The sequence below is a fragment of the Xiphophorus couchianus genome, chromosome 24 (assembly GCF_001444195.1).
Source record: "Xiphophorus couchianus chromosome 24, X_couchianus-1.0, whole genome shotgun sequence".
In the NCBI taxonomy this organism is placed as follows: domain Eukaryota; kingdom Metazoa; phylum Chordata; class Actinopteri; order Cyprinodontiformes; family Poeciliidae; genus Xiphophorus; species Xiphophorus couchianus.
This window is the reverse complement of record NC_040251.1, coordinates 4284956-4312856: the sequence shown is the minus strand read 5'-3', so window position 1 is coordinate 4312856 and position 27901 is coordinate 4284956. Positions and strand designations below refer to the sequence as shown.

The 27901-nt window shown below is 40.0% G+C and overlaps 1 protein-coding gene across 3 annotated transcripts in view; it reads right to left on the bottom strand.

Moving 5' to 3' along the window:
* tns1a (tensin 1a) overlaps nucleotides 1-27901 on the bottom strand; it is a 74806-nt gene that overhangs the window by 24612 nt on the left and 22293 nt on the right. For 2 of the 3 annotated variants that reach the window (XM_028010871.1, XM_028010872.1), the window contains exons 3-17: nucleotides 25931-25968; nucleotides 12347-12385; nucleotides 11325-11366; nucleotides 8397-8446; nucleotides 7273-7435; nucleotides 7141-7191; nucleotides 6901-7023; nucleotides 6165-6229; nucleotides 5627-5710; nucleotides 3919-4031; nucleotides 3776-3836; nucleotides 3589-3664; nucleotides 3384-3513; nucleotides 1896-1961; nucleotides 1679-1804 (exon numbers count right to left, since the gene is read on the bottom strand). In XM_028010871.1, the coding sequence (XP_027866672.1) occupies nucleotides 1679-1804; nucleotides 1896-1961; nucleotides 3384-3513; nucleotides 3589-3664; nucleotides 3776-3836; nucleotides 3919-4031; nucleotides 5627-5710; nucleotides 6165-6229; nucleotides 6901-7023; nucleotides 7141-7191; nucleotides 7273-7435; nucleotides 8397-8446; nucleotides 11325-11366; nucleotides 12347-12385; nucleotides 25931-25968 (1227 nt within the window). Of the gene's footprint in view, nucleotides 1-1678; nucleotides 1805-1895; nucleotides 1962-3383; nucleotides 3514-3588; nucleotides 3665-3775; nucleotides 3837-3918; nucleotides 4032-5626; nucleotides 5711-6164; nucleotides 6230-6900; nucleotides 7024-7140; nucleotides 7192-7272; nucleotides 7436-8396; nucleotides 8447-11324; nucleotides 11367-12346; nucleotides 12386-19471; nucleotides 19770-25930; nucleotides 25969-27901 lie in introns of those variants that run through there. The other variant, XM_028010873.1, reaches the window with a different exon arrangement.

Below are 27901 nucleotides of genomic sequence, written 5' to 3'. Positions count from 1 at the left end.
CATAAGAATGAAATGGCTCTTTGAAAGCTGCTGAAAACAAAACAAACAGCGCCTTCATAAAGAAGGGGAACGCGGTACAGGAAGGCTGGGAAAGGCTGCCAAGTCCAGCTCTACCGAGACTCACGAGTTCTCCTGTCTGAGCCGGTTTTTATGGCAGTAATCATGGAGCTCATCATCACTGAAAGGAGCCCAGGGACCGAGCGAGATCATCAGATGCTAAGAGATGGCAGGAAAGTCTTCTTCACATTGCATTATTCAGCTGAAATCTACGGAAGGCCATTTCTACCAACATTAAGAATAAAAAGTCGTGCTTTTAGCTGCCGTCACCGCGGCATGTTGTCTACCAGCTTCGCAAATAAACTCAACTTCTGTAATATGGAGAGCATTTGTGGACATTCATTTCTCCAGCTCTATCTCCATCCCATTTCGCCCAGCACATGATATTTTACATGCAAGACTGAAAATAAAATCAAACATAAGCATATTCAAACATGGAAACCTTTTTAAATACGCTGGAGTTTAAAGTTTCAAGGTGAAGAAATGGGTTGAGCATTTTTTTTATTCAACATATCAACTCTTTCAATGACAAACTGCTGCATCAAATACGCAACAGAGCGTTACAGCAGAGCCTTCCTCCCACTGTAGAACCATCAATAAGTATTTACATACCTGCAAATGCTTTTAAATAACATTTCTTCTGTCACTGCACATTTGTTTTCTGCACCTTTTTCCATTTTTCATATATTGTCTGTTTTTTTTAATACTTTTTAATTCAATGCAAAATATTTATATATGAAAAAAAAAATCATTTTGCTCAGTTGCAGATCTCTTGTATTGGAGTAGGCCCTTTTTGATGACTGCTTGGCATATATGTTACGATCATGTACAGCATATTATTAATTCTATTATTATTTCAAATCTTGTTTTTTATACGTTTTTAACACTTTTTGATTTTTTTTTGTGTGACTCTACATAGCTTGATGCTGCTGCTGTTGCTGCTGCACCTCACCAAATGTGAGACAATGAAATATATTTCTATTCTATTCTGTTGTATATCTGGTTGGCCACTAGAGGGCTCTGTTCATGAAGAGCTTGCAGAACTCGAGAGCTACATGGAGCTTCCAGGTATATCATCAACTTTTTCCGCAACATATTTAGTTTCTATTTAAATTCTCAAACTCCCGACGGAAACATTAGCCGTGAGCTCAGCAGCTCGTTGGAGCTGATCCTAGTAGGTGTTTCAGTTTACAACAGTCCCCCAGTCTGGGGGGTTAGCTTGTTGCAGGGTGACTGACGGCCCCCTATTTCTGCAGTGGCTATTTAAAGAACTCAATGACAGGACAGAGGAGGACAAGTAGGGGGTGTGAAGCTTCACAGGCAACAAAAATCTGGAGCTGGCTTCTGTTGCTTCTTTTCTTTGTGATCAGTTTTTGCTTTTTAGTTTTAATTCTAATAATAATAATTTGGTTTTAAGCTTAAGAACATATCTACACCCTTCATAGGGGGCTGAAGGAAGCTTTCAGGCCATATTCTGAATTGACAAACTTTTGGTTTCAAGTATTTGCTAAAATGTATACATGATCTGCTATCTTACGGAAACGAATAATTAACTTGGATTATAAAGCGGAGGACTTTCGGAGACAGAAAATGTCCACGTAAGGAGTGTGTGAGGACATACCGTTCTCGGTGTCCACTGCGTCCTCACTGGGATGGCTGAAGCTCTCGTATGAGTCCCAGCGGATCAGGGGGTCCTGGGTGTTGTAGTCCACAGAAACACTTGGCCCGTTCTCCAAGTGGTCCAGACCTAGCGTACGAAATTTTAGAAAAGCATTTTTAGTTCAATTATCTCCTGATGGGTAAACCGGGCATTCAAAGTGGTTAGAAAGTTGGATTACCTCTGATTTTTTCTGGTCCGTAGGAGAAAACAAACTCCACCTTCCCGTACTCTGGAAACCTTCCATCTGTACAAACACAAGGCAGAAGGGAGCATGAATCTTTGTCTAGTACTGCATGAAAGTTAGTAACACTGGTGAGGTATGACAATAATTGATTCAGAACATGTTGGGACATAAAGAGCCAAACGCTTCTCAATCACCAGGACGTGTCGTCAAATGTTCTGTGGACATTTTAGGTCAGAGTTTAGTCAGACATGTTGGTAGCGATGCTCTGGTCTGGTCTGCTGCTTCACGACCTGAACCTGTTGGCCTAATGGAGTGTCCTATTTAAAGGCGGATCTTAAATCTGTGATCAAAAAGTCCCCAATGTGGCTCAAAATAGAGAATTATTTAAATAAAAGTTGGCTAAATTTCCACCATACTGATATAAAACATTCACTGGCTATGTTTCCATCAAATAGACACACAAAGTTTGAGCAAACTTTTGAAATGTCACAAAAAATTCAAATTAGGTGTTCTCCGTCTACTAGTTTGAAGTGAATCAGTCAGGCTATGAAAAGTGGAATTTCATCAGATGGTGATGATATGCATGGCTGTAATGAACAGGAAGTAGGTGTGGGAGCACACACGGCAGAAACATAAAGGAATCCTCCCGTTATTAACAACACTGGAAATAATTTGATTGTGAGATATAAAATGTGGCAGAAAATGACTGTTTTTCCTCTTCAGATAAATACACAATTAGAATTAAAGGTTGTCCTGTAATTTAGCTGCATTGAAGGGGGAAAAACGTAAGCTATAATTACATAATCATTCTTTTTATCTGCATTTGTAGGATTTCTTTATTCGAAAGGACAGTATTTTGTTTGGGGTCCCATTAAAATGCGAAAAATTTTAATCTTAATAAATCTTAAATGCAGCAGAAAAAAACGTGTTTTCATAAGATCCTTATTTTATTTTGTATTAAAAAAACAATTGGCATTAAAATTTCCATGCTTTGCTAATGCTATCTTAATTCGAAGCTATTGGTCATTACAGACAATAATCACATCAATATATAGAAATAGCTTTTATAAATTCTCTTTGTAAAATGTTATTAAAATTGCATATCTAAATTATTTTTATTGAAAATGTAAGATGAAATAATGTCAATACATTTGAGAAAGAATGTAAAAAATATATGTATTAATTTATTTCAAACAAAATTGGAAGACTTTTAATTTAAAATTTATCATACAGAAATAAACAGCATCGCATAATGAAAATTATGAAGCCAAATCAAATCAGTTATACTTTATGGAGCAATTAGCTTTTCAATAGTGCAGTTTGACCAGAAGAGGGCACTGTTGATTATGAAACTCTAGGCAATCTATCTCCTGCAGTCAGACAAAATTAAGCCTTTGACTTTGATCTTTATGTTAACATGCAACAAGAAATTATTTTATGACCCATGCGTATAATTTCACTATTAATAACAGATAATAGCACCTTTGAAGGTCTCATCAAGCTCTGACTTCCCAAAAACGACCCCAAGGTCGTGGATGGCACAGGTGTGGAACTGGACCCTGAACACCACGTCTCTGGTCGGGTTCCTGTATCTCTTATGGTAACACTTCAGCTACAAAGAACAGAATATGAATTATTACAACATATGGAATATAACAATATAAGTATAAAAAGATTGCAGTCCTACCAGGATGTCTCCTTTCAGAAGCAGCCCAGGTTCTATGGTGATGCAGATACTGGTGTTGCTGTCTCCCTGCACATTGCTGCCAAAACCAAAGACAGTAAAGCTCTTTCAGTTGGGAATCACATCAAGGGTTAGTTTCTCTGCAGACTCAAAGCCAAACCACACTGAACTGGAAGAAAAGTTTCCATACTAGATTCCGGATGTGTAGACTGGCTGCATCGCCTGGTAGATCTTCAGGAAGGGCCGGCATCCTGTCAAGAAACGGCAACAAGACGAATGAGACGCGGTGGCAAGCTGCGTCTCTCCTGCAGACCTTTGGCTGGGGAAACTCACCGCCTTTGGATTCAAAGTTGGGTATGCCGTGCATGATGACATGATGCAGGAAGAGTGGCTTGTTGTTGATCTTGATGTCTCCGGACAGGAGGCCGTTGAAGTACTGCACATACCTGCAGACATACCATGGGCATCCTCAGTCTGCCCCAAGGCTCCAATCAGCTCCCCTGTCTCCACTCAACAGTAGGTGGTGGTTTTACATGGGGTCAGTTTTATAGGCAGCTGCCCAGGGCAACATTAAGAGACCAACTTTCTATGTTCCAGTAAAAATGTGTAAATATATGCTCTAAGAAAAAAACAAACGAAAAAAACAAAATTGGACTCAAGACTTTAGAGACATCATTGTCTCAGTGGCTCAGAGGCCAAAACACAATTTTCAGATATTAACTATCTTCCTCCCAAATGTTAGGGTTCTTCCCCTTATCAGTTGGATTACCTTTTGCAATTTTAACCCAGTTTCAGTCTCAGTATGACGTTGCTTTATCCTCTTTAGGATCCGATGGAATAGATGGATGTGTATGGAGGTCTGCTAGGTGTCTGTTGAGTTAGTATAGTCTGGTTGTTAACGATGCTAATAATAATTTTATCGCAGGTAACCTTGACCTCCAGGTCTCCAGGTACACACATCCTCCTTGTTCTCCTGTCAGTGACCAGATGTTTTGGTGTCTGGGAAGTTCAATTAGCCTGACCCCAGATGTCATGGAAGCACCAAGACGAAGAACGAAGGAGCTACAGCTGCAATATGATGGTTACTTAATGCTATGGTTCTCATCAGTGGTGGGTAGACTTCTGCTAATGCGCTAATAGTGGCACTAATTTTTCCTTTAACGCTTTAGCATTTTTGCTAACTTTGAAAATGTTGAGAGCAAAATACTATGTCATAACACATGCTGTGACATTGACGCAGGCAGGTTATCAACATGAATTTAGTGCCTTAGCTTTAGCTTCCACCAAATACCATGTAGCACTCTTGGCATTAGTGGAACTAATAGTTATGATTAGTGCTTTAGGGTTAGCACAGCTAACTTTTTGTCTGGTTAATTGGTTCTCATTGTGGTTCCCTCTGAAAGAACCTTCCAACACTTTCCAGAGTGACAAATATCAAAAACTGAAACGTAATTCAAAGAAATGCTGTATATGCAATTTCATTTGCATAGGTAACTTGATTATTATGCAATTCAAACAATATACTTTATGTATTTGAAAGAAATACACTCATTATTAATTTAATATAACTATACTTTAATAATACTAAATACATAAAAAATTCAAATAAATGGGCGTTATTCCGCTAATGAACATGAATCATGTAAGGTTTATTTAATAGGTTTGCATTCAAATGATCTAAAAAATAAAAGGAAATTTGTCATGTAATAAAATTACGTAAAACGTAAAAGTTAGGGTTCAATATTTCTGCATGTATTTGATATCATAATTCCTCAATTTACTCAAGTTATGTTGGTATGAAAACAACATTTCGTTGAGGATGAAAATCATTTAAATCTAAAAAAAAAAAAAATGTGCTAAAAGTGGTGAAATATGTTTTTCTTGGTAGTGTACATACAGTGAAACAAAAAATAAATCAAACTGCCTTTCAGGATTTGGAGGATGTCTCATTCTGCTGATCGAAGGGTGTCTTAATGTTAACTCTTCAGTGGAATTAATAATAAAAAGTAGTTATAGAAAATAAAGGGAGTTAATAATTTACCTCCTCTGTGACGGCTGACCGACAGGAAGAGCTTTGTCCTCGTAGAATCGCCTCATGGCAAACCTGTCGAGCGCCTGGTCAGCACTGCATGGCATGAAGTCACACAAATGTTATTATTCTAGATTTAAATTCAAAATCGTCCCTTTTTTTCTATAAGACAAGCAAAACTCTTTTCACACGTTTATAAAAATATCCCATGGCTTTAAGTCCTCCTTTCTGGGGCCCATTTTATAACATCTGGTTGTATTAAACATGGATGACATTTTTCCCTCACAATGCCAGGAAAATAAACTAGCTAGGACGGGCTGCTAAGCTAAAATATCACATTGGTGTTTAATATTCAAGGCCTTCGTTTGATGGATTGTTACTCCTGTCCTCACGTCCCCCTAAAAAAAAAAAAGGGGGGTGTTTGAAAGATCAAAGTACTCAAATGACAGTTTTGCAAAAAGCGACAGCCTCAAATCCTCTACCGTAGCATTGTGAACTTTACACAGAAGCTTAGAAAGTAGCACAGGTGCAATGACAACATGTTGCGTACCTTGCAGATATGTTGCTGTAGTGCATATACGCAGCCACCACTACGCCTGTCCGACCTCGATTCCCCTGCAACACCGCAGAACACACAAGAAGACTGAGTTAAAGTGAAGTTCATGTCGGACATACTGAAACAACTTCCTGAAAGTTCAGAGACAATTTTCATGATGTCACACCAGGCAGGAAGCAGTGTGTTTGAGGTGTTGACCTAAAGTACATCTACAGGTGTACCTCCATTTCTGTTTCAGTTAGCCAATCAGAAGCTTTCAAAGCCAAATCATTTAGTTATCTTAGAAAGCAATAAGATAACTCCTGACATCTAGCTACACTTTAAACTTTTTTAAAGTGTAGCTGATCTAAAACAGAATATTCAGATTTCAAAAATGGTTTAAAACAAATCATTTTTTAAATTAGTTATTTATTTTTGATAATACATATTTTTCTAAATATTGTTTGAAGATTATTCTCATTTAATGTCAAAGAAAGAAAAATGTCTGGAGGTCATGTAAGTTAAGCAAATAATTAGTTCTAATGGGATATGCAAGGCTCTATGTAATGACATAATAAATCCATAAAAATGTCTGAATTTATACATGCAGTACTTTTTTATGGATAAAATATGTATTCGTAATTTCGATAAAATCGATACTTATAAATTTTTTTAAAATGAATTTATTTTCTGGCTTCCTTGCGTTTTCACAGATCTTTCTACCTATTCTAACCCCTGAGTGTTTGGTCACCTTGTTGTGCAGCAGCACAACGTTGCGCTGGTCTCCACTCAGCCACGTGTCCATGGCTTTGCACATGCTGCAGATCTTGTCCAGCGCCGGAGCGTGATGATCCGGCCAGCCGAACTCCAGAACCTGAGCCGGATCAACCAGAAATCATTCGGAAAGCGCGAGCGCCGTTTTCACCTTTCACATTTCACTGTCACTCCTCTCGAAAGCGCGGCCTCTGCTTCCGCCAGACCGTGTTCGTACCTTGTGGTTTAGCTTGGTTAAGTCGTTCCGCTGCTCGCCCAGATTGAGCACCTGAGGTAAACGAGACAAGAACGACACATTAAAGCGGTTCAGCTCGACGGAGAACGGGTTCTGGGCCCGGACTGGTCTCACCAGGTAGTGTTCGCCGTGCTTGGACCGCAGCATGGTGGCCACCTCTTTGAGGTTGTTGGCGTAGCTGCGCTCGTCGGCCGCGGCGGGGAAGGAGAGGGAGATGATCCTCTCGGTGATGTAGACCAGGTCCACCTCATAGCTCTCCTCCATGGCCTGAAGCACGCTGTGCGGCAGAGACACAGACACCTAATCTGAGTGTTTCACAGTTGCTGCAACATCTTTGGGGAAAATCCTCCATTCCTCTTGGGAACGGATGACAAACATCCACTTGATCAAATCTAAACTCCCACAGCTCGGCCATGTGCTTCTTGGAAAGGCTACGGTTTACATTCCTGTACTGACTGTTGACTCGACCTCTGCTGATAGCACGCAGCCTCTTCCACTGAGCAGAAATGCTTGAATGACCGATGGGCATGAGAAGAAACATCCAGGAGGCATTCTATCAAGACCACGGCGGTGGAAGATCCCTGCCTGTTTAGCCCCAAGTCCTGCTGAACCGCATAAACAACGCTTTTCCAGTTTTCACCGAGAGATGACCAGATTTTGCTGAAAATGTTTGGATACTTCAGAGACTTTCTAACAAAGGCTTTTAGAAAAGAAACAGACCCACAGCAGCACAGATCCTCCGCCATGCTTACCAGTTAGCATGTAGATGTCGCTCGTAGCTGTGCTGCAGTTGGTTATAAAATTGCGCAGATTTGAATTCCAAAAATAAATCTGCCAAATGGAAACACGTCATTTCCGACCTGTGGCGATTGGGATTTATCCACATTTTTTCTGATTAAAATCAGCTGGTATTTTTGATGGATTTCGCAGTGTTTTCTGGGTGCGGGCCTCTTTGGACCATGTTGCGCAGCTCGGCTTCTCCAGAGCTCACAGCGTCGCTCAGTTCATCAACAGTTGAGTTTGTCATTTGAACGAGTTGAACCTTTAGCTCTCGACGACTTAATTACCGTGCTCTCAGGTATTTCCTATTGGTAGAGAAGGAAAAGCCTACTCTACAAATAGTCTTATGTCATATTTACACCACAGGGAGGATAAAGTGCAGCTAATTATTAAATGTTGAAGAATTGTTAGAAGCAGGCACTGGAATATGCTGGACAACGTGAATATGGAATATTTACCCCGACTGCTTTCTCCGAATCTCCACACTTTTGCAGGACCTCGTCGATCCCTAAGAGAAACAGAAGGACAGAAGAGAAAAGATTCATCTGCAAACATCATGTTGTGTCACCGGGTGATTATATGTGCTAACAGCCTACCACAGATTGGTAGGAAAGAGTCAATAAACAGTCAAACCTGGAACAAAGAAGCACGAAAACATGAAGTCTCGGAAATGTTAAGCATTAAGTGTAAAGATGGAGGAAATTGTTTGAAAATAAATAAATAAAACATTCAGCTGAGAAAAAACGTGAAAAAATCCCTGAAATTTGAACAATTTAGAAAATGTGATTAATAATAATATCATAATTTATTTTTCAGTTTAACACTCTATACAAACATTATACAAATGCCATTAACACGAGCTCATATATTCTAAGCGAACCACAGTAAATACAGAAAAAAACTGGCATCAGAAGCAAATACAGAAACATCAGTGCTGCATTGCTCACAATATAAAAAAAAGAAATGGAACAAAATACAAGAGAAAATAAATATGGAAAAGCAGTATTTGCCACCGAATATTTCAAATAATCAAACATAACCTGAGAAAAATCAAAAATCACTTTTCACATGATTATTTCATTTATTACGGAAGATCAGCAATAAACCAGGAAAACGTATGCAGCCCCTCACACCTCCTGATAGCCATGAATAGTTTTAATTCAGTCACACTAGGTGCAGCCGCTTAATCTGATTTGAGTCCTGACTTTGACTAGGCCATTGCGCTATCTTCAAAAATTACAGCATCTGAAACGCCCATAACCGATTGAATGCATTAATTCAGCTCTGACAGTTAACAGCTGCATGGTGAACAGTGGTGAGCAGTCAGTTTCATCAGCCGTCTGACTGATGAAACTTTAATTTGGATTAAAAAAATGCTATCATCTTGAAATACTTTTATAAAACTTGGATGGAGTCACCACCCATCCACCCATCCATCCATCCATCCATCCAACCAACCAATCAAATCTATCAATCTATTAATCCATCTATGTAAGCCACATGTGTCAAACTCCAGGCCCAGGGCCGAAATCTGGTGCAGTGTAGTTATTTCTGTGGAGGGATGTGTAAATAAAACCTTTAACATGACAATAATGTGCTTAAATAATATTGTATGAATAAAATCAAAGCAGATTTTATCTCTCCAGCCTTTCGCAAATCCACAATCATGGAAAATCAACAGATTCCTCATGTTTTTGGGATAATGCTTAATTGTGATTTTACTGTTTAATACTATTTCCACCAAAATAGTCTAAAACATTGGGTTTATGTGATGCTAACTCCCACCTGCAGGTGGCAGTTATTAACAAACAGTTAATAACTGTTTGCGGCAGTATTTACTGCAAATACTGCAAGGTATTTTGGAAATATTTGTAAATTAGCTCCACAAATAAGTGGCTTTGATTGCCAAATTTAAAAAAAAAATAATAATAAATCAATCATAAAATCCTAGAGGAACTGATCAGTTTCAAAACATGTTCAATATTATTTAATTCTAATACTTATCGAATGCAGACACAGCAATTTCTTAATATTTTTGCAGTTTTTTTATCAGTAGATTCTGGTGCAACTGGCCCTTTTCTGATCTTAATATGGGCCCAGATTGGAAAGGGGTGGGTCCTGGGAACTGAGGGCCTCATGCATGCCAGAACTGCCACTGCGTCAGCCAGTCTTGATTAGTGATTATTTGATACATCATGCTGCATTTCGTCTCCTGCCTTCTCTGTCTTTGCTTTGCATTTATTTGAACTTTTCTTCCCTCCTTTTTTTTTTTTTTGCAGATATTCCCCATCCAACTCCATATTCCGTCTGAATTACGCCTCAGTGTGGAGAAACTGATTAAGAATGCTGAGAATGTGGGAGGAAAAACCAGCGACCCGATGTTTTCCCTGTCTGACGAGCTTCGTTTTGGTCAACAGCGTCTGGAATTAAGAGTCTGGTTCATCTGGCCTCAGCGGAGCCGCCACGGGTCACAACGGGCCGTTTCAGCACCAAACCACCATGGACACATCCTGCAGAAACGAACCCAACAAAACCTCCACCTTCTCCACAGACGTACCAAAACCCCCCCCCCCGAGGAACGATCTGATACTTTGAATGAAAAACCAAGCATATCTGGGAGGAAATATGAAAATGAATCTGAGCTTCTTTTTGAGAGAAAATGAAAGTCACCATTTGTACATTCCTGTTGCTGAGGATGCAAGAAAGACGATAATTACTGAGTCTTATTATTATTATTATTATTATTATTATTATTATTCTGCAGAGTTTTGTGAGAGTTTCTATAAAAGCTGGTGAACAAAGGGAACCATCTGTGTTTATATTGCTGCTCTGAGTCATCGTTGATCTAATTATTCGGGTAACATCTGACACAAACGCTGACTCGTATAGAAACAAAAGGCAGAGAAGGCGAGGGATGCGAGACATCAGTGCCACTTTCATGTCTGTTTGCTCTACTCTGGAGAAAAAAAAAGGGAAGAAAATTGTGTTCTAACAAATGTTCCGGTTTTTCTTCCTTCTGCTTTAAATAAACAGTTTTTCTTCCACATTAGCAGCACTCCTCATGCAAACAAAGATCAGGAAAACACCTCGGATCACGTCGGATATGAGTATTTACTTAATATCTGGACAGATTTGAAAAGAGTTTTAAAAACTCAGTTTTAAAACTGCCTTCCTGACTGATGTCAGGAAGTCTGACGGAAGACCTAGTCTAAGGAAGACTAAGTCTAAGTCTAAGGAAGACTTAGGTCAGACCAGAGGAACTGGATGGAAGGACAGATGCCAAACCATTCAAGCCATGTGTTCAAATAAACAAGTTTTGCATAATTCTTGTTCCACAGATCAGAGTTGCACTAACAGTAGCAGCATTAACGAATGAGAAGACTTACCGGTGTATCTACATGCTTTAGCGGCAGCTGTGGAGTGGGAGGCTGCAGAGACAGAGGAAGGGTCAGCAGATCACCGACTTTATTTCACCACAAGGAACAAACAACATGTTCAGGTTAGAAAAGAAAAGAAGAAATTGGGATAAAAGATTCAAAAGGGCCATGTCTTGTCGCCGCACTTCTACTTTGGTCATCCAATTCTTGGCTAATGTTAAAGATAAAGAACAGAAAACATAACTTTTCATGCTAAAAGCTGAGAAATTGGAAATCTGCTGGTCTTCCAATCGCCGTTTGCTGAGCTTACATTTTTCGCGGAAGAGAAGGAAAACTTCAATTTCAAGCTCATTAAAATGAAAATGAGTCAAGTCTTTGCGCCACGGGGCATAAATCCTTTTCTGCAACCCTTAGGAAACAGGGAAAAAAAAGAGAAATAAAATTGCTCTGGCTGAAGCTAGTCTTCCTCCTCCTGCAGCTTAGTGTTGAAGTTCCTTCAGACACTTGGAACTAATGAGGATGTGTCTCTTCAGAGAAGAGTTTCCCCCTTCTATTGCCACCCTGAGCATCTACCCATATGACCAGTTTTAAAAGCCTCCACTCTTTCAAATATGAAGGTCTTTATTATAATTTGTGGACTAAATCTGTTTTCATCGTAGATGACTATCAACTGGTCTTTAAAGTTATTTATATCTAAGTTTTAATAGGAATGACAGACCCAAGTCTCTGGTGTTTTTTATTAATTTTTTGTGACCCTTATGTGTCAAAATCCCAGATCATAATCATCCCAATATCTTCATATTCATCTCGGCCCACATCCCGACCACTTTCATCACCCCTGAAGCTTCAGTCTGAGCAGACAGGGGGAAGCGCTCGCGCTCATAGACGCCGACCTTTGACCCATTTGAACTACAATTCCAGGAAGTCCCTTCCTGGATTAGTGTAGAGGATTTCGAGGCCAGTAACTGTCTGAATGTTTCCTCAAAGATCGCAGGATTGGTGATAAACTCGTGCTGAGGCTTCGTACTCACCGGCTCACAGCTGGCCGCCGTCTGACATGATGTGGTGACCTGGAGACGAAAAGATAGCCGATGAGTGAGGAGAGCAGGCGGGTAAAAACAAGTCACAGAAACAGCGAACAGTGAAAACATAAGCTCAACACAACAGCACCAGTGGACATTTGTTTATTTTCCCAACATAAATCACATTCATTGACCTTAATTTCACTCTATAATCCTGCCCTGATTTTCCACGGCCCCCCATACAGCTCTGTGCCCTTTAGAGGGGGCTTCCAGCCTCACTTTACAAGCTATTAATTTGAGAAAAACAAACAGGTCTAAAACAAAACCAGCTGCCTACAGATCTCTAAAACAAGCCTCCATATGTCAACTTTGTTGCTTCAATCTGTTCAGCACTAATTGTTAGGTCACTTTATGGCTTTAAATGTGTCAATTTTACTATGTTGGCTTGATTTATTTTTTTTTATGAGAAAAAAATGTTCTCTCTTTCTTTTTCCAGATCCAAATGGAAGCAGGTAACAATGTTTTGGATACATAAAAAGCCTTTATTAACAGAGAATCTGTAGCTAACGTGAGTAACGTTAGCTACATAGTAAAAACATAGTCTGATCCCAAGACGACAACTCCTGCCTCAGAATTTAAAAGCAGAAAATGTTTGATTCATCCAGGCTTTTATTTCTTCAAGACATTGGGACTTATGGATTTGATATAGTCGAGTACCATCAGCACAACTGTGGAAATAATCCCATGCCGTCTGGAAACACATACAGTAAAAAGAATTGGCCCGAGCACTGAACCCTGTGGTGCTCCACGATTATGGTTCTTGTCAAAACACTTTGCTGTCTGCCACAAATTTTGAGTCCAGCGGAAAGCGGGAGTGAGTTCAACTGGCAGGCAGGAAGCTCTTCCTGTCAGTGAAAGATTTATCTCAAACATGTTAAAAAAAAACAAAGAAAGCTGGAATGAAGGTGTTGGGTACATGGTACTCTACTGGTTGCTAGGTATAATATCATCTGTCTGTTAGTATGTATGTAGGTACCTCACAAATAATATATAAAGCACACCCAACCCATGCAGTATCACACATGCAATACACAAAAATGGGGTTTTTGAGTGTGTTTCCGCTTCTACTATGTTCATTGTACAAGCTAGCACTAGCTAGCAAGCTAATTTGCTAGGGTGTTAAGGTAAGAGTTTAAAACTATTGTGCGACAAAATTAGGATTAGTTATGGCCTTTTTATTGATTTCTGTCATCTGGGAAATTATCTGGGAGGCAAATCTAATAGATAGAGTCATAACTTTAATACTGCTGATTAGTAGCCAGCACCATAAGGTTAACAGTAAGTGATATGTAGCCAATATTTAAAGGACAGAGTATGTGAAAACTTAAAGCTTAAATACCAAAGATACAAACACATCCTTAAAGCAAAGCCTTTCTTGGTCCCCCTGGTCTGCATCCTTCTCCAACAGCTGCTCCTTTTGTGGTGTTCTCTTGTATGTTTTGCTCTTTTTTGCAACCACTGTCCTTTCTCTGCTGTTTTTTTTGCTGCACAGCATGTTTTCTGTAAACAGCAGTTGTAGGCCTCCCAACAAATGAGACTAAATGACACACACACACGCCAACACCCTACTGTGTGAAGCCACAAGCCAGTTCCTGTTGCTAGGAAAAGTATCGCTTGTACCCTAATTTTACTGTCACCTCTACGTTAGCAGGGTGTTGATTTCCTGATGTTGCAAAGCAACATGACGCATCTTTTAATAGCAACCCGGCCATCACCGGCCCATTTGGATGTCAGAAAAGTTTTCTTACATTACCCACGGCAAGTCAGTGGCTCCTAATAGTCTGGATCTCCCCCTGTGCCTAAAATCACTGATTATAGAGCATAAACAAGTATTCTATGGCAACTTATAGCTACCATCTGATTGTATTTACTTAAGTGTGGACAGAAAAACACGTACAGGGGAAGTTCATAAGGGAAACAGAGTTAAGTGGGAGCCTATAACACCTGGTATCCCAACATGCTGTGAGCTGACGGCTATTTACAACCACAAGGATGAGAGCACGCTATCAATGGATAGCAGGCACGGCCAGGAAGGAAACTGCCGTAATTATTTGTTGTGGGAAAACAAAGAGCTCATTGACTTTGCAATCAAAGTTATCAACAGTACCAGTAGCTGGATAAGAAGCAATCACACCCATAGCATGCCGGCGTGCAACATTTAAGAGTCGGTCAACAAGTCGTCGCTGGTGTGCGGTTTGCTCTAAAGGAACAAATATCGGAAACAGTACGAAAAGGTGAAGAAGATAAAGAAGATAAAAGGGATCCAAGGAAAGAGTGGTACCTTTCTACAGATTTCTGCTACTTGACTAAACCTGGCTCTATCTGCAATCAAAGCAATGAGTACCTGGAGCTTTTCAGCCACAAACACTCCAGGAGGGTCTGACCTGAAACAACTGCTGGATGTACAAAAGAGCAATTTATGTCCACTGCTGAGTATGGTGGATGATCTGTGATGCTGTGGGTCTGTCTCTTCCTGAGGCTGTAAGGCCCGGTCTAAACTGCACAGAAAACCTTTGAAAGAAATCAAAGAGAAGAGAGCAAAAGAGAGTTCCCAAGACTCTGGATTATCCAGACAGACTGTGCAAAGGGGAAAGGTCAAAGGTCCAGCACTAAAATAATTTTATTCGAGACTTTTTTCCCCCACATCTTTACCAAATGTCCAAACAAGAGTGGAGGGAACTGTCGTGTGTTTCAAGGAGACTGCAGAAAGGTGCACCCATGTGAAACATGGCACCTAATGAGTGTCTGTGTGTTTTAACAGATTTGAACACATTCATAATTAATATCACTTCTAACAATACTGAACTGTTTAAGTAATATAAGTCTACAGGTGGAGACATATAAACATGTAGCAGCATGCTCTGTCCTGGTTGTCCAAGGAATTTCACTCTGAAAACCAACGACAGGATATGTTTAACTTTCTAGGAAACCTTTGGTCTCTTCGTAAGATATGGCGGTCAGGCTACAGTTTGCTAGAGAGAAAGTAGACAAAGATCAGGATTGGAATAAAATTCCTTGGACAGATAAGAGTAAAGCTGAATGATCTGGGCACCATTACAGAGGTTAGGTTTGGTATAAAGCAACTACTATCTTCCAGGACAAGAACCATATAGTGCCTGTGAGGCATGGGGCTGAAAGTGTCATGGTTTGGGGATGATTTCCTTCAGCTTGACCTGGCTAACTAGGAACCACAATTATTTAGTGTGTCACAGGTTGGTTAAGGAAGAAGAAAGGAAAAAGTCGCACGCGACTAAAACATACATGGGAACCCCTCAAACCTCTGACAGCTGAAAGTGAAATGTTTCAGGCTGATGTCAGACGCTGGTCAATGGGAACAGGAGCTTCTCATGAAGGGTATTTCAGCTGAACAAGATTGGACCTGTACGGTGTCTTATATGTGAAGCTAAAGCTCTCAGTGAATCTTACTTTGATATTTTGAACTAAAGATTTTCTAGAATTTTCTGTCTTGATGTGAACATCTTGTAATTAAGACAACATTCTTTTCTGTCGAGATGTAAAAATTTTTTTTTACAAGTCATAGCTTGAGCAGATGGAACACTAAACTCTGTCACTTTAAGGACTGTGAGAACTTTCCATAATTACTTCCCAGCCAGTCAGGAGTCATAGTGACTAGCAGACCACAAACAAGTCACAGAAACTTGAAAAGGGAGCTTATACTCTCATTGGGTCACAAGGGGCATCTGAGAAGGAATAAAACAAGAGGTCAAAGGAAAGACCCAAGGGGGGCTTCTGGAATCTTAGACTGGATAAGATGCCCCATTTGGGGCCAAACAGAGGAGAGTTAAGGCCGGTCACTGTTCAACTCTAAAGGTCAAGTCTCTCAGGTGAGATTCTTTCTACTTTAGTGCTTTTCATACAAAGGTTCAAGATCACCAAGAGTTTAAATGATTTCAGAAAGGACAATCTGATCTGTGCGTTTCAGCAACATTTGTCTTCATTTGGGGTTTTCTAACTGATATTCTCTACCTAACATTCAGGTTTTAACTCCAAAGCTGTGGTGTTCCAAGACATTTCCTGCCCTCTTGACCTGCTAGCTCAACTGTTACTGTGATCTTAGCACATCAACATGACCCAAGCTGATGGGAGAAAGCATGCGTTTGCCACCGTGCATAAATCATCCCATGGGTTCCACTAAATAAGCCCGCCGTTGGTCCGACCGCACTAAGAATTCCTCAGGCGCTCCTTTCTGCCCACACAAGAGCTGCTACCACACTGATGGCGGCGAGCCCAAGGAAGAAAATGCTCCTCTTTCTAAACGCGGGGCCAAATAAGGACTGAAGCTCAAGCGGGTCCGCTGCGCAGGGATTTATACATTGACTTCCTGGTATTTAAAACGTTCTACCAGAAACAAAAGGCCAAAACTCCAGGCACATGAAAAACTGGTAAAAGGTATGAATGACCATCGCTAATGGCCTTAATGAAGGCCATACATGGTGTGTCAACAGTCAGACAGATATAACAGCAAAATAAAAAAAAAGGTTGTAAAAGATTTTGTACATAAATAATAATATTAATTATTATGCCTGGCATAATAATTATTATTAGGTTATAATTATACTATTCTTCTTATCATTATGATGATTATTATGTTATTATATCATTATTATATCATTATTATTATTATTATTATTATTATTATTATTATTATTATTATTATTATTATTATGTTGCCCCAAGCCAAGTGAATCAGTGCTTTAGAATGCATCTGGAAAAGTTCAATAAGGGGAAGCTAACTGTGCTAAATGTTAGCAAAACCATAAAAGCACTAAATAAAAAATTTGCTCTTCCATTAGCACACTAGCGTGAGTTTGTCCACCACTAGACAGTAGGCCCACTAACCAAAAAGAAACAAAAAAGAGTTTTACTTTTGTTAAAAACTATATTCATGTCATTTCTCACAAATCCTCACACATTTAGACATACCAGGTGCTGCAGAGGTGGTCCACTCATTAGTGTGGTCATGGTCTAACAATCTTTGGCCGCTTTCTTTCTATTCACATCAAAGTCGTCTGTTTCACAAATCCATTGTCAAACCCTTGGATGTCACCAGCAGGGATTTGTTTTTGAAATGAGAACTAAATGACTACCACATGGCTAACACGCCATAAGCAAGCATGGAAATTGGTGACAAGCAGCGTTCGCGTCTCCTCTAAACGGGTCAGACAAACCTCGCCACAACTTACAGGCAGTTATTGACGATGCGATTCATCGCAGCGAATTGCCAGGGTGGTGCAGCTATTATGAAGGCCGGCGAGCTCGGCACGAACACCGTTCCACCTTCAAACCGACATGCCATTGTTTGTTTTGAGAGCCGAGTGCGGCTTTCTGTAGTGGACATGCGAGGGGCCAAAAACTGCGGATCATGGAGAAGGCAGCTATTTGATCATCAAGTGAGAGCTGAGCAGGCTGTGGCTTGGCTGTTTTACCCCTGGTTACAGCTTAAATCACTAGATAGACGACAAAACACTCCAATAAACAGGGAAATGATGAATATCAGATGTGTGATTGTGGCTCACTTTGGATACAGGTTGAAAACCACCAAATCTGCTGCCTTGAAATTGGCCGCTTTCTTTCTATTCACATCAAAGTCGTCTGTTTCACAAATCCATTGTCAAACCCTTGGATGTCACCAGCAGGGATTTGTTTTTGAAATGAGAACTAAATGACTACCACATGGCTAACACGCCATAAGCAAGCATGGAAATTGTCAAGGCTGCCTTGAAATTTCACGCAAGATGAACATGACTATGTATAATCATTGGACATTTGATCTGGGATTCAGTCATGGGAGACTTCTAGTATTTGGCACCAAGCTGACAAAAATCTACCTGATTCCTATTTCCTTTGTGGGGAAATAAAAACGTCTGCAAATTTGTCAAACTTTTAACAGCCGGGCTTCTGTGGACCGGCACATGTTTTGGTCATTACTGGAAGGTGCTGATCGGCATGTCCCGGACAGCCTATCAGTTCCAGTTTAATTAGGGACGACGGCAGGATGCCGTTTCTCGCCTGACCGCTAATTACAAGGCAAAGGAAGGGGAAACGACTGCAAGCCAACATCAAAGCTGGAAAAAAAAAAAAAACTCAATAAAACAAGAGCTGAGAACCTGATGTGTACTTTTACGTTTGATCTGACCGCCTCAGGGAAAAATATACCAGAATATATTAAGTTACTGAAAAAAAACCCTCACTGTTCTTCACTTATTGACAGGTGTGAATCAGCGGTTAAGCATAAATGCTTATATAACAGTTTTTCAGCATATATTTTGCAAGCCAGAGGAGCTTGCAGTTTTAACCGAATTTTGTTAATGTTTCACTTTTTATGAAGCTAGTCAGTCTTTGCGGGGTACTGTTAAGACATTAATCTCTGGGAGAGCTAAAGTGAAGCAACAAATGCCCTTGAGATTTGGCAAGTGAAAAAGTGCAGCATCAGGATGAGGTTAAGTAAGAAACATTGGCCAAAGACTTAGGATAGGATTAGAGTTACAACTGTTTCTCTCTCAACTTTTGGCCCTTTCAGTGAAATCAATCATATTTTATTGCCATGCCTTTATTAGATTGAGGTCAAAGGTGACCGACTGCCAGCATCCTTTCTCAAAAGAAGAGAAGCACGAGAAGAGATGTGAAGGAAAAGAGTGGGAATGAAATCCCTCCTCAGCAATGCTACAGCAGATTTTCCCGGGAGAAGGGAAAACACGTTTGTCTGCTGCGTTGACCAGTTGCTCCCAGTCTCTTGCCGACTCCGCTGCCACAAATCACCGCTCGTCAGGTCACGAAAGCGCCCCCCCCCCCCCCCCGCCCTCCCTCCAACAGCAACTCCTGTGAACTCGGCCTGCCTCGTTCCCATGGGAGAAACTTTCCCATGGCTGAGTCAAAGCAGCCCACATTCAAAACATCCCGAGGAAAAAAAGGACGCTTCTGCTGGAGTTGACATGCAGGAGCCTCTCGTGGTCGATGCTGTACAGCTTACTCACCTATTTTACCTATTCTATATAAAAAACCCAGAGAAAACCTTTTGTCAAAGCTGACAACACATTCCATAAACACTCTTACCTGCACGCCTGTACGCCGTCGCTTTCTGCCTCGCTACTTTTACATACTCCCTGCCTTCACACCCCTTCTAAGAGAGTCAAGGCAAGAAAGCGAGTACTGTAATGCAGAGGCCGTCCTCCTCCTCCTCCTCCCCCTTACTCCAAACAACAGCAGTAATCCCAAACGCGTGCCAGTAGAGCTACTGAACTTGAGTCTACGTGAATACGGGCTTGTCTGCTCAGCCTCTGGACTGGACCAGGATGCACTCGTTTTACTGCTGGCTTCGGATCCTCCCAGTCAACTGCCAAGAAATTTCGAAAGACACTATATAAGGCCAAGAAAGTGGCTAGGGGCTCCTTAAGACTCCGGTACCCAAAATGAGAGAGCAAAAGTCGTTCGGGGGCAGTAACTGTATCCCTCTGTATTCCTCCTTCTGCTAACACACTCTCCTCCCTTCTTTCCCTCGTAGGTCTCTTTGGAAGCTGCTGACTCTACAGAGAAGGGGGAAAGGCAAAGCCTACAACTCTTCTGTTGTTGTTTCAGCTTAGCAAATTAGGCTAAATATAGATTCACTGAATTGAAAATGCATTTGATGGAATGTTAAAAAGATCTTGAGGTCAGCAAAAATGTTGATCCAATATTAGGTCTAGATGCACGCTGTAGTTTGTCTGACCCTCAGAAACGATTGCTCCGAGGAGGTGTGGACTATTGATTTTACCTAATCGCTAATGTTTGGCTGTGACGTATGTAAAGCATCAACTCGATGAGACCTTCCGGAAACGGCCACAATACCTTTACCAGCAATAAAATGTCTTAAACATTTGTCTTGCTCCGATTTTAAATGCTCAATCTTTGGAATTGGGGCCAACACAGACTGAACATTTTCATTCACTTCCTCTGATGCCAAACTACAACCATTTATAGATAGAATACAGCCTTAAAACAACGTGGAAAATCGACGTCATCGTTCGCAACTCATTCTTTGCAGAATTTTAACCAGAGAAATTGATCTCAATGGGAGAAATCCCAGGCGGAGCACTGACAGGCGATTGCAGAATTGAGTAGGAAGACAACGGCCAGGCTAGTTTATAGCAAACTGCAAGTGAAGACCCGCAATTTAGTTTCTCAGAAAACTAGAGATAAGAGATGATTTTTAATCAAAAATGTTATCCGACTGAAAAGTCATATGCAGTATATGCAGTCAGTCCTTAGTTGGGACTGTATACAGGACAGTTTGCTTGCCAAAAAACATAGATAGATGATTACATAGAATTACCAATTACAAAAAAAAACGTTCTCTAGAAAAACAAAAGACTATGTACCCACCAAAGAATACAAGCAAAACATAACTGACCCATACCATGATGCTACCACCACAGTGTTACATAGAAAGGGAGTAGAAGATATCTGCATAGTGCATATTCTTGTATTTGTAAACATATTGCTAATCTTTTAAATCAGTTTTTCGTTTGGTCACAATTCAGAGACAGAATTTTTTATCCTAATGTTTTTGTCCACTGTTTAACAATGAAATATGCACCTTATGAAAATAAAACAGTTTTTTATTTTTTAAACGCATTCAAAAGTCATAAATACGTGTCTACTGGCTGTTGCAAAGACCACCAGAAAGTTCTCCTTTTTAAAAGACAGATGGAGGATTTATGTAGTCGCCACCCTCTGGGTTTTTCAGCTCTTCAAGTGAACTCAGTTCTTGACCTCCAGATGATGACGGAGGTAAATTAGCCCATCAGTCATCAGCTAGCGCCTGGTTATTATAACGTTTATACCATTTGTCTGCCAACACTATCTCTCAGCTACCGGAGAGTAGCTGCGTCTGTACTGCAGAAGGGTGTTGCTATGGAAGCATGCGGCGGCAGCGGCGGCGGCTCTTTGAAGTGACGCGTCTGTACCGGGGAAACAGAGTTCCTTCTGTGTTGCACGGCCGAGGAATGAAGAGGTTTGTGCTCTGGTTGTTCTCAATGTGTGCATGTGTGTGCGTCCCGTCGGTTTTCTTTTCTCCCTCACGGTCGTACCCTTTTCACTTTCATGCTCAGATGGGTACTTTTTTTATTTATTTCTGAACCTTCCTCATCCCCGTAGAGTTCTTATTGCCGCTTTTGGTCTCGCCCCACTTTCTCTGTTTTGGAAGATACGTCTGATCAAAATGAGAACCGTAGATGGAGAAAATATTCAAACTTTACTAAAAATAAGTTACGAGTGCCTGTCCAGGGCTTAATCTGAAGAGGGGATTTTGGGATCAGTGATGGCAGAATCTATGAATGTTCTTCACATAATAACGAAGTTATGAAAAATATACCCTTTAAGCTCATAATGACGCTTGCTATTTAATAATTGTTGGGAAGCAGCTGCACAACCCACTATCTAAACAATCTATCTTTGGCGATAATGGCCACCATGTTGGCCCGGTGATAAGTAACCTAGCATAACCAGTTTGAACACAGGATAGCACTTTAGCTTTATGTCCAGTTTTCTCCTAAGTCAGAACAATGTCCATAACAAGTAATTACTGTGTAAAGTTTTAACAGCTCCACACTATTTGTTATATACGCCCAACTGGCTACTGAGATATTGATCCTATTTATAGTGTGCACTAACCAACAAGCTAGAAGCATACTAAATAATATGGGAAAAATAGTCTTTTTTGCATCTTAAGGTAAAAACTTTGTTACAAATTGTTTGCATTGGTATTGCTTAAACAGCCGCCTTTCTTTAGATACTGATTTTTGCTACTCTATGCTGCGTTAGGTGGAAGTGTAGGTTCAGTAAAACCCCCTCATTGCTCAGCAGCAACATTAGCTTAAATGCGAGCTTGTGGGAATGCTAAACCTAAGATAAGCTTTTACTGCTTAAATGTGCTTCTCCTTTACTTAACTGCAGACTTTTTCTACAAGACTTTTATTTTAGGGTGTTCAATATTCAGTGTCATATACGTCAAGGGTGGAGCAAAAAGAACAAATGAAAGGCTTTGGAAATTAAAAGGCAAATTGCTGGTGTGCTCTGGTTCGGGTCGTGTACAATCCTGTATGTGAAACTTCTTACAAAACCGATTTTTAAAAAACCCAATAATCACGTTTTCTTTTGGTTTTGATGATGCTATTACAAGCGTATCGAGTGTTTGGTATGACTAATAAAGTTCTATATAAGTTCAGTCATGCTAATGTTCTGTACAATTCTGAATCAAAGACAGTTTTGTCATAGGTTTTGTGTTATATACTCTGTGAATTAAAATAATAGCTGTAGTAAAGTAGAATGGAATTGTTTCAGCGTCAATCAACGTTGTATAATTATCTGCTCTTATGTCTCCGGCTCGATTTTAGCTTTTTGCGAATAAAGACAAGACAAAGGGTGCTTTAAATGGCCCAAAGTGTTCCAGCTATGTGTCCCCTAACGCCACTTTATAGAGCATGTCATTTGCAAAGCATTTAATTAAAGGCCTCTCCCAGTTTCCACACATCACACAAGCGCGGATGTGGATGAAAATGTCAGGATGCTTAGATTACAAACTGTTGACCTCAGTGTTTCACAGTTTAAGACTCCCAGTCTAACCTTAAAACTGGGGCTCAGCTGTTTATGGGTCATGCAAGAAAATTCTAATCATCTGTATTATCTTTTATTTTTGACAATAAAAATTGTGTTGCGAGATGGCGTCTTGGCTGGTGGATCCGTCCACACTTCATAAACTTTAGTTGCGCATTATATTTGAATTCACCAACACCGCAAATTTAAATTTTTGTGTTTTTTTAAAAATTTTTTATGTGTAACTAGTCAGTGTAAAGCCAAACGTATCAGTTTGGACATTATGCATTTATAGCTCCCTTTTTAACATTCTATTCATGGATTGCGACCACTTGGTAACCGCCGTGTTCATTCATACTGTTCATTCTCTGAAATATACGACTGTAAGACCTGGAAATTTGTTCTGTGGCCGAGACGGAATGGGAGCATTAAAACGTGCAAAATGTCAGGGACGACCGCATTCATTTAGCGAGAAACATAAACATACAATAATTAGACTTTAGAAAAAAAGGAAAAAAGAAGTGATTTTGAGAAAAATTAATCTCGGGCATTGTTGTGCGCATGGCAAATATTTAAACTTCATACGTTCTCGCTGGTTTTCGTCCAACCCCTTCCCATCATTCCTCTCTCTCCCTAAGCTTCCCGGCCAAACCTCGCTTGCGTATTCCAACCCGCCGGCAACAGCGAACACGACAAACCACGGGAACAGCATTCCTGGAGGCTTGTCTGGGACGCGGCTGGGATAAATCAGGAGGAATAATGAGAACGGCTCTCCGTAGAGGGCAGGAGAAGAAAAGAGAGGATGTGACCGACTGATGCTTAACGAGATAAAACAGAGGACTGCACTCTGAGTATTTAATGGCATGCTGTTTGGAGGATCTACTTGCATAGTTTGGTTGTGTTAATGCCAAGTTTATGTCAGGCCAAGATCTACAAAACAAATAAGAAAGAAAAGGCAATATTGGAATAAAACCAGGGAAATTAATTATTGAAATCAAGTGAAGCAATCTCAGCACTTCAGCATTGTTCACGTAAACTGAAATTAGTCTAAAAACAGATGGAATTGTGAAGAAATTCAATGCAAAAATCTGAACTGATATTCTGTAGAGGAGAATATGACGTTCACCGGACGTTTGAGCTAGTAGCGAGTCAGTCGAAGTGAATTTCTGCCAAGTCGAAACAACTCCCAGCCCAAAACTCTCACAATTCTCGCAAACACCATAAAAAGAATTTTTTGAATCAACTCATATCAAAAAAGTTCCATCATTCGAAAATTCTTACACAAGTATCACCAGATTTGCTGCGGTTTCTCTAAGCTAATGTTGCTCCAGAGTAATCCACTGCAGGTAAATCAGACTGTTGATAATCTCTTCACAGATCACTTTTGCAAAAAAGTCTGAATTATTGCTTTAAAGCGTGTACTCCGGGGTGATCATTGAGAATCAACGACATGGAGTTAAAGTTATAATTAGACAGAAATTTCTTTGTTGCCTAAAAATTAGGGATAGATGATATATTGGCTCTATCAGATATGGAAATCAGTCAACATTTTTTCATATGGGGTCCCTACTAAAACTCCAACAGATTACTTTTATTTGACTCAATTAGATTTAATAAAATAAAAGTTTTTTAACATTTTTATCCAAAATTTTCACACAAAGATATGTCTTTTCGTTCTGTTAGAAATATTTTCCTGTCCACTGTCTGTCACCGCCAGAGGAATGAGTCGTAATGATCGTCTGATGATTACCCGCTCTAACGCCACAAACGGCTTCGCTCGGATTCTGAGGTATTTCGCAGATTCTTCTCCTCGAATGCCTTGCACACACAGTTGTTGTTTACATAATGATATTTCTGTGTAAGCATGGCTTCAGAAAGAAGAGAAAGAATTAATTATGGACTTTTTTTCATTTTTAAATTCTCCCATTCGGTCCCAATGAAAAAAAACACGCTCAGTTATGCTCATTCCCTCGTCTGATTGGCTCCCTCCTTCGTCCGTCCGTCATGCCTCTGCTGCTTTTGTTTTGTTGGTTCTCGTTGTGCATTCCCTGTTTGTGGTGCGGCTGATTGTTGGGACGTCGAAACTTTTCCCCACATGGGTTTATTCCTCCTCTTGTAGGACGAACGTTCCTCTGTTTTCAGTCCTTAGAGCACTCAAGGCAGTGAGCTGCCAGCTCGCTTAAAAAAAAATAAATGTTGGAATATTTGCAGCATAGCTAGAAAGTACTCTATGGCTGATTAGGGAGTTCAAGGCTTTGCTGATCACAACAGATTGCAACGCATCAAAGCCTGAGCTTGGTACAACTGCTCGTTTTGGTGGAGTTTAGTGAGAGATGGGCAGGAATGAAAGTCGCCCACAGATTGGCCTGATGCTGGCCATGAAGGATCCTGTAGCCACACACAGGACGCACATTTCAGATAGAGAAACGTGCATCCTGAAAATGGCAGTACGAAAAAAAATTGGTCCAATAAATAAATAAATTGACACCCATAAAGAGATCAATAAATACAGGTAAATAAAAGAATAAAGTCACTTAAACAAACTAAACAAAAGATAAATTAATGCATATCACACAAAAATAAAGACATAATTAAATACATACACAAACATTACAGAAAACAAGTAAATAATATTGACTAATCCAAAATGCATAGAATAAAATCAGGGAAATTAATTAACAAATAAATATAAAACATTTAATTGAAATAGTTTTAGAACATTTTAGATTTTTATAAACAAAAATTATAAAGAGACTTTTGCTTTGTTCGTCAACTTTTCAATTTAGCGTCAAACTTAATAATCTTTGAAAAATTAAAATTACAGTTCCTTATTTACTCGCAAAAGTTTGAACAAAAAATAAATAAATTCTTTTTGTTCAAACAATGTTTCTTCATAATGTGAAGAGGTCAGGTTGGAAGAGCGCAGCAGGCTCAGGGTCTTACCTTCACTTCGCATTTTTTATGGCAGGACAGGCGGCATGCTGAAACAACAGAGGCAGGTTATTAATTGATTATTGAGTAGCTTACAAACAAAAACAACAAAACACAAGCATATGCATGGTGTAAAAGCAGAATCATTTTTATTGCTAAATAACTTCCAGCTCCAATTTTGAGAGTAGGATGCTACAGTGCTGCCCTCAAGTGGACAAAAGCAGCATTCAACCACTTTCCTTGTCTTTAAATTTATTTTGTTATTTTAACATATAGAGATTTTAAAGTATATTTTCTGGTTAAACAGGTTTCTGACAGCCTGAGTAGTAGCAAAACACTCCCAGGTTAAATTAGGTAAACCTGTGTCATGATGATGAATGAATTACTTAGTAGCTGTGCTGGTGAAGTGCTGCCTGCTAATTATTTCAATCAGAAAGGCAAAGCAGAGAGGAAACATTTAGCTCGGCTCTGTTAACATTTTGAAGTGACTTCACGTTTTTTTCCGCATCCTCTTGGATCTAGAAAATAGTTTCACACTGCAACAGCCCTGTTTGACTTCCCAGCCGAGGAGGAAAGCCTCTGTGTATATCAAGTTGTTTCTGATATGAGCAAGATGGCTCTCACCATCACAAGGTGACACACGAATTCAAAAGAGAAAAAGGTCATGAAAGTGGATCCTAAGAGTGGAGATATGGGACCAGTTCCAGTATTTCCCTCCAAACTTTGCATGAATGGCGCCTTGGGCATTCATGCAAAGTTTGTATGAATGTTTGTTGCTACTGAATGTTAGAAGAAATATTTCTAAGAGCAAAAATGACATACAAGTCTTTTTTTTAAAGTCTGGTATTTCCAGTAGGAGGCACACTTCCGCTAATACACTAATGTGCTAATAGTGGAGATAAATTTTTGTTTATCTCCTAGGTTTATCTGCTAGCTTTGAAAAAGTTTATCTTACTTAGCTTCCCCTAAAATAAATTCATTGTATATTGATCTGTTTAGCTAACGTAAGACTGTGTAGCAGACAGGCTTCAAGGTGTAGACGTTGTATCAGTTCTGCCATTATGCTGTACTTAGCTAACGGGAAGCTAAGTGTGTTTGTGAGACGCCCACGCACGTTGTAGCCGCGCTACTACGTAGAATGGGCATCAGCCAATGAAAAGCGGCCCCTGTGGTAAGGTCCATTAATTAAGGCCCAGCAGTCTCGTTTTCTCTCCTCTCACTTTCCATCCGTGATGTGCAGCAGCAATAGACTTTCATTCTGTGCCCACAATGCATTGCTGTAGAATTACAGTAAACTATTTAAAATGAGCTTTTCTGACAAAAACCCTATCATGGTCAAATAGGCAACATTAGCAACACAGTTAGCAATTACATCAACATCTATAGAACTGATAGCATGAGTGAAAGGGCGATACATGATACATGATGTAGTAACACATGTGTCAGTGGCACGTTGGGTATCATCATGGTTGTAGTTAGCGCACTAGCATTAGCCAAACCAATGGTTATGATCAGTGCTTTATGGCTAGCATAGCTAACCTTTCGGCTATGCTAGCCTGTTTCTTAGCTCTGCTTTGCTCCTGCTGACCCTCAAACGACCTCACTGCATCCAGTCATTACAAGTCTCGCTTTTCCTGCCCCACTCCATCACACTGCCTAAAAGCTGTTGGTGTTTTGAAGAGCAAATGTTATTGCCACAAGTTCAGCCAACAAAAGACCGAAATCAGTCAATTAACAACAAAATATCTGGACGTTGAATGTTACAACGTTTTTCTCGCTCTTCTTGTCATCTCAAACAGAAAAGCGATGAATACATCATGCAGGAGGTAAAATCTCCAAGCTACCTGCTACTTTCTGGATGTAGTTTCTGTTGGGTTTCAGCTCGTTTTCTCCTGTATTTTAGGGTGTATGATGATTAAAAAAAGAAGATGAAAGAGAACATAATTCTCTTGTGTCCTCATTTTCTTTTGCTCTTCCAGGTCT